Source organism: Erithacus rubecula (genome assembly GCF_903797595.1).
Source record: "Erithacus rubecula genome assembly, chromosome: 8".
In the NCBI taxonomy this organism is placed as follows: Eukaryota; Metazoa; Chordata; class Aves; order Passeriformes; family Muscicapidae; genus Erithacus; species Erithacus rubecula.
Window position 1 is genome coordinate 17,770,827 of NC_136659.1, and position 7,378 is coordinate 17,778,204.

The following is a 7,378-nucleotide window of genomic DNA, read 5'->3' on the forward strand; positions in this document are numbered from 1 at the left end:
GTTTTTTCTGCTTGACAGTAAACAGTCTAGTACCACTGTACTTAAACTTAAGTGTCAGTTCATTTTCTGCTTGTAGATGAAGAGACTGCATTTACCATTTGAAAAGTAACATGCTTTCTGGAAGTGATACATAGTGAATGATATCATGCAATCTGATACAATTATAAAACTGCTTCAGCATTTCTTTCAACTTTTCTTTTTAGAAGTGGTCATTTTTTAATGAAATTTAGGGTTCAAACACAAGAATCAATAGGTGTTTTTAAGGTCCTTGTACACTTCATTTTTCAGCAACATATAAAGCATTTAGGTCTGCAAGATTTCTACAGAATTTCATGAAGCCACAAGTATATTGTGAACTCTAAAGAATTTTTCTGCCCCATCTCAAAACAGACATGGTTCTGATTGACAAAAATCCTCCCTTAATTTTACCAAAGTATCAGTGAATTCTTCAATCTATTAAAAATTTGTTCCTCCTAGAGGGGAGACCTTTTCTATAGGTCTTGAGTTGTGTTTCATAAATTCATACATACACACATACATATATAACTGGGGGCATGTAAGAATATATAAATTCTTCAACTCATCCTGGCCATGTCCTGTTAATGTGCAGCACAGGAGCTGCCTGCAGGCCTTTGCTTTGCCATCTGTGTGCATCTTTGGGACACGGTGACATTGTGTCCCCAGCCCGGTGCTACAGCGCTCTCTTGTGGGGAAAGTGATTCCCGGGAAACCCTTCCCAAAATTCAGAAACACCAACAGTCTTATGATAAAAACAGATGGAATTTCACCTACCCCAGAGAATTAAACTATAAGATTCTGGTTCACTAATACTTAAGGCTTCTTATGTAGTAAGTATGGTAGATACCAAAATCATACCAACACTGATCCAGTCTCTTCTCCTGTAAGAGAGCTCTCTCTCTCTAGCAGTTAACAGCACAGGAGTTGCCCTAGGAATTAACACAATTTTCTAGGAAAGAATCTAATGTCAAGCAATCCCCTTCCACTGACAGTGCACAAGCTATCTCAGCTGCAGACAAGCAGCTCAACCACGAGTTAGCATCAGTTCAGGCATACTGATAGAATCACTGCATTTGCCAGCACCCAGTCAGCAGAAAAGGAGCTTGTGCCTTAGGCATGCTAACTGCAGGCAGCAAGAAGGACATTTTAACTTGATTAAGGATCCATATCAGACCTGGTTATCTTGAAAGGAAACAGACTGAATCCCGTGTGCACTCTGAAGGGTGTGATTAAGTAGCAGCTCAGTGGAATCAAACACAACATGCAGGGTGTGCCCCATTCTTTCATGTCAGCACCTCCGAGATTTTTCATGAACACCTCTAGGAATACACATTAACTTGCCTTGAGGACTGGCTGTTATGTGGCTTTCAGATTCTCTGCCAGATGTGAAAAAAGCAACAACCACATACATTCCTATAAAAGTTCCAACTGCCTTAGCACAGTATCATGTAAGGAAGTGTTCAACTATGACTCTAGCAAAGAAAATCTGTAGCTGCTTAAACAGCAGCATGCTGGTGCTAACACAGCCAAATGGAGTCTCTTGACTATTAAAACAGTTTGAATTACCAAAAATGACTGTTGGGGCTGTTGGAATGTAAGCAGCTATAATGGTGTTCACTTCTGAACACTTGAGAATTATACAAAAGCATTTATGAAGATATAATCACAGGTACATCTGTAAGAAATTATTACTTTTTTATTTACCAACCCATTTGAATAGGGCCCCACCAAGAAGCCAAACTGATAAGCTTTAAACCCCTTTGATTTCAGAGTTAGAGACAAAAAGCAGAGTTGCATTATCATGTTTCTTGCTTTCATCTTCCATAGGGATGTGCCTAAGTAAAGGCAAAAAGCAAGAGGCAATATGGTAACACATCCAAGAGTTACATAGATACCAACCATCACCCTTGGAAGCTCATTTTTATACTTAGTGTTGCTATTGCTCCATCAAGTCAGACAGGTATTTGAGATAAGAAAAACTAGAGTGTAAAAGATGCTGAAAAGAAACAAGCCAACTCCATACAAAAATATCAGCATTAAAATGTGGCAGTGTGGAAAAGAGTAAGGAAAGAAAATATAGGAGAATAATGAGCATGAAAAAGAGGGGGGAAAAGAAAATGCATACATAATACTTACATATTTTTATAACTAATATACTTCAAATAGTCCACTAAGTGTAAATACTGTTATTTTATAAAATAATGTTATGTAATGTGTAATGAAGCACATCATTTGACATTTATAACAGATCATAAAGGGCAAAAGAGACACCAGACATGCATAACACCCAAAAAAGTGGCCAGAGAATTATTACGTTAGTTATATAAATACCTCAATACTAACAAAAACAAACAAACCACCACCACAAAAAAACCCACAAAAACACAAGAAAAAAGACTAAACAAAAAACTCCCGAACACTTAGGTCAAACAAATAGTAACATTCCTACCAACAGGAGACTCAGGTGTCAACCCCATGCTCTGAAGTAATGCTTCAGCTTCTCTTCTTTTCTTTTCAAGATCAGATTCCTCTTGTACTGGAAGAGCTTCTTTCTTCTGGTCAGTCTAAAAATTATTCAATAATTAAGTTATAGCCTTTAACCTTTCATTTATTTTGAGATGCCACAGGGTTTTTTGTAATACTGAAACCTATCATCAAGCATGTTAGATATTCAATTTCAATTATTCTGATGGTTCTTTTTTGTAGATAAAGTAAACAGACAGGAATAACAACATTCTAACACTTTGGTACCATCTTTAAAGGACATACATAAACATGTGAAATATGTCTGTGTATCTACCAAATGACTAACACTTCATAAGATTAAAAGCACTTTTTTTTACACTAATCCTAAGCACTGTAAAATGCACAGTGAAAAAAACATCCTGTACCTGGGTATAGAAGTATTTTAGAGACACTCATATGGCTCCTATTTTAAAATGACAATAACTGTGTAAAAAAAAAGTAGTTTTCTTTAAGTTGTGTTATCTGCTAGGTGTAAAAAACCAGTACACCTCCACCCTCTGTCATTTAGAAATAGTGCAAGCTTTACTGCAAAAGACTCTGAATATTCTGTATCTTTCTGCTCTTAGTTAGCTGCTTTTTAAAAAAGCAATTCTGGCGATACACTACTACAAGATCATTGGGACACAATTTGAGCTATTTCTTTTTCCTTTTTGTCTGAATCATGTGGTTGGCAGCTACGCAGGCCTCAGTCATGCTGATTCAGAAAACCAACTAAATCATAACCAAAATACAGAGAAGTAATGAAAAAGTACCCCAAAATATACCAGCAAAAGTTTATATTATAAGATACAGTTTGAATTCAGGAGAAACAGTGAACTATCACTGATTGTCCAGACATCTAGAAGACTGTAAACAAACTAGATGTAATGCACAAGTACCATATAGAGACTGAGTGTTGCTCTGATTTTAAAATTCAGTTATAATAGGTCAAAGAGCAGAAGGACATAGCACATTGTTTGTACAATGATAATACTGACTGTCAGGTAATTCCTACAGACATCCCCAGACTGTACTTCAGAAATTAGTTCTTTAAATAACACCAATCACAACTCATTAAGCAGAGCTTTCATGAAATAGAGTGATTTGATTAATGATGTCACATGCACACAGATAGTTCTAGAAATCTGAACTTTATGCTAGTGTAAGATACTGAGTTTTTTTAAAAAATCCAGCTTATCTACAGACTGTTGAAAATAAAACAGTAGGTGTTTATACTACCAGAAAATGAAAGTGCTACATTTGCATTAGCACCAACCATTAAACAGACACTCCTTGAAACGGACACAGGAAATGATGATGTGAACCTACTCTTAAATTTTAGGCAAGCTACATATGCAAGTCAATTTTCAAAGTGAGAATTATTTCTTACTTCTTTCTTCTTTCTTTCTTCCTCCTTTCTCTTCTTCTCCTCTCTGATTTGAGCTAATCGTTGCTTCTTGCGCTCCAACTCCGCCTTCAGCTCGCTTTTGTCAGACATGGCTGAAACACTGAGCAACAGAAATCATGTCACTCTTTGGCTTTTGTTTTGTTTGGGTTTCTTTTGGTTTTTTGTTTTGTTTTTTTTAAGATAGCTTTTCTTTCCATAAGCTATCCACAAAGAAATTACACTAGCTTACCAAAACTAGCTTACCAGAAGCCTGAGAAGTCAACAATCATTGAAAAAACACCCATGTTCCTATTTCTATTTTTCTTTCACTTAACACATTATAAATACTGAAGTGATTGATTTAAAAAAAAGTCAGAACTATGGGATAATGATAACATCCATTTTCAAGGTAGGTCTGATTTGAAGGAACTACTTTTAAAGAAACCTTAGGCACTGAAGATGTGAGTATCTGATCTTGCCATAGGACTTTTGCAGCTACAAAATCACCTGTGAGCAAGAAAAGCAAGACAGTATTTTTCTTTCATTTTTCACTTCAACAGCTAAATATTGGCATGCTATAACTTAACAGCATGTAAGCTATATATCCTTCTACAGCCCATTATATTATTCAAAAATTTATTACAACATTTAGTAGTATCATTATAAATTATAAGGCAATGTAAGTAAAAGTGTGGTGGTCAAAGAAAACTGTAAAACACATGCATTGTAATTTTTTTCTCAAAACTGTTATAATGCTAATAAATTGGTGGATCATTTAAAGACAGAAATGCTACAAAAAGTTTTGCTATGTAACTAACTGAAATACAAACAAGAAAGTCAACAACAAAAGGTGGAAACCCTGTAAAGTTTAGAACTTCAACAAGATTTAGAACATAGGTAAGAAAAACTGTGTTAAAGGGCTAGGTGAAGAATAACTTATTTTTACTGTTTTTAAGCTAAGTAAAATCAGCAAAGAAAATGCACAAGTGGACCTACAACAAATGAGGATGCTTGAATAGACTAAGTCTGACAATAAGGATACAAGATTAAGCGTTAGTAATATGACTATGCGCTAACTCAAAATAAAGAATACTTCCAAGTGTTTGCATAGCACAGAAAAGGATACAAAATATTGTCATCCCCATATGTTTAACCCCACATTTTACTAATACGTACGCTGGACTAAAGGTATGTATTCCTTCATGTCGTCTGCTAGCACTAAAGTGCTAATAAATAAATAATCTACAGTCAGCATTTTTAAATGGCATCCCCGTGTCTGTTTACAGCAGCACTGGGAACAGCGCGCTGCCGCGCCGCGGATTGCCGCCCGTGCGGAGCCGGCGCGGGGGGGAAGCAGCACAAACCGAGCGAACCCGAGGGGAGGGGACGGAGCCCAGCCCAGCCCGCCGGGAGACGAGCGCGGTACGAACCTGGTGCGGCCAGAACCAAACTCTCCCCCCAAATCCCACAGGCGCCGTCCCGGGGAGCGCGCCCGGCAGCCCGGACAGGGTCGCCCCCCGCCCCGCGGCCCGGAGAGGGCAGCGCTGCCAGCCTCTCCCACCCAGCGAGCCGCGGCGCCGCCGTCCCCGGCCCCACCCTGCTGCCTCAGCCCTCGCTGCACAGGGCGAGGCCGCAGGAAGGCGCGTTCCCAGCGGCGCTGGGCGCGGCGCGGCCCCCTGCGCACCTGTCCGCGGCTCCTGCCCGCCGCTCTGCCCTGCGCCCGCCGCCCTCGGCCCCGCGCTCCTTCCGCCGCCGCACAAAGGCGACGACAGCTGGCAGGCGGCTGCCGACGGCAGACGCCGAGGGTCAAACCAGCTCCGAAGGCGTTGCGGGATGCGCAGAAGTCTACGGGAACTGCGGAAGGACACGGAAATCTGTGCGGTAAAACACCCAATACCCCACTCGTCCGCACCGTCAGTGCCGGCAATCCGAAAGGAATTAATACGGGGAACGAGCGCGAAGCGACGCGAGGACAGAGCGGTCCCCGAGGCCTGGCACCACACCCCTCCGCGAGGCGCTGGCTAGCGAAGCCGTTTGGCGAACAACGACACCCAGCGTGCAACGCGCACCGCTGGATAGGCCTCTTCGCCGGCCCTCCCTGGGCACGGGCCCGGAGCGGGTCGCGCGTTGCACGATGGGAGTTGTAGTCTTCCGGAGTGGAGACACACCAGCCGCCTGCGCTCGGCGTCCGCAGAGCGCGGGGAGCGAGCGCCACCACCTGCCGTGGCGCGCGCGCATGCGCTTTGGCCCTGCTTCACTGAAGGCGGGAGCGCGCTTCCCTCACCGAGACTTCGGCAGTGGCCGTGGGCAGGACAAGGCTGGGTGGCCGGGGCGGGATCCCTGAGGGGGACAGCGCCTTCGCCTCTGCTTTGGCTTCCGGACTGTGAGGGATGATTCACGTAAGGTCCCTCCCTCAGTCGAATGTGAAAACCAGTCGTGTCGATACGGACTCTGATGGAACTGTACGGTTTTAACTGCGGGGCCCACGTGCGGCCGGTAGGCATAATCCCCCCAGTGACGTGGGGATAAGGAGTTTAAAAGCCTGATTCGAAATGAGCCTCAGGCCAGTGACAAAATGGCCACTGCAATGACCATGTGCGTGTCACCCAGGCCACGGCGAGTCCCATCATGAGCGTCGTGCAGGAGTGAAGTTACACAGCTCATTTCGATACAGCTCCAGTCTGGTGGCAAGTGTCTGCTGTTTCCCACTCCTCCTAAATGAATAAGTATATTGTCGTTTGTATGCTGTGGAAAGCTCTATCAAAGTCCTACACCTGTTCTTGGTAACTGCTGGGCTAGTGCTACTGACTTGTGTCTCAGTGAAGTGCTGGGTCCCGCGGCCTGCTGCAGCCAGACTGTGCTTACCAAAGCAGAATAAAGGGAATATTGCTGTAGTTCAAGTGGAGCGTGCGTTCACAACACCCTAGGAAATGAAACTTTTGGAGGCAATAACTATCAAGTCCAGAGCAGGTTAATTTTTTTGCTATTACAGAGTTAGAAAAATTTATGTGCAATGACTGGATATACAAATAGTTATGCCTGGTGAGTGTATTTTTGAAACTTGTCCTGCCAAGCGCTGGAAAAAGGCTTCATTTGCAGTCTAGCTTTGCTACAATCCTGTTAGGTATCATAAACTGAACAGGTTGGTTGGTACTTTGCTGGGATAGCTGCTAGCAAAATTTCAATTGCTGCAGGAATCAGTGTTGATTGTTTACTGTAGTGTTCCATGTGACTCAGGGTTCATACTGTACCTTAAAACATTTTAAAAACCTCTCTGTTGTTTAGATGGCTTCTGATCATTTAATAACCTTCATACAGTTTGTAAGAGTTTCTCCCCTCTTTCCTGTTCCTGCTAGATGGACTTTTGTTTTTTCTGTTGTGTCAAAATAAGGTGAGGATGAATGATGAGTTTTCTGAGGTGAGAACCCTTTTGCAGTCTGTTAACCTTTGGCACAAAACATACACTAC

The 7,378-nt window shown here is 42.3% G+C and overlaps 1 protein-coding gene across 4 annotated transcripts in view; it reads right to left on the minus strand.

Annotated features, from left to right (window-relative positions):
• The window catches only part of DYNC1I2 (dynein cytoplasmic 1 intermediate chain 2), a 28,015-nt gene extending 21,918 nt beyond the window's left edge, over window positions 1-6,097 (minus strand). Inside the window, exons 1-3 of one of the 4 annotated variants that reach the window (XM_079310470.1) lie at window positions 5,823-6,097; window positions 3,914-4,031; window positions 2,468-2,582 (exon numbers count right to left, since the gene is read on the minus strand). In XM_079310470.1, the coding sequence (XP_079166596.1) occupies window positions 2,468-2,582; window positions 3,914-4,021 (223 nt within the window). In that variant the 5' untranslated portion in view covers window positions 4,022-4,031; window positions 5,823-6,097. Of the gene's footprint in view, window positions 1-2,467; window positions 2,583-3,913; window positions 4,032-5,594 lie in introns of all 4 variants that reach the window. The other 3 variants (XM_079310469.1, XM_079310471.1, XM_079310472.1) reach the window with 3 other exon arrangements.
• Window positions 6,098-7,378: the final 1,281 nt, after the last annotated feature.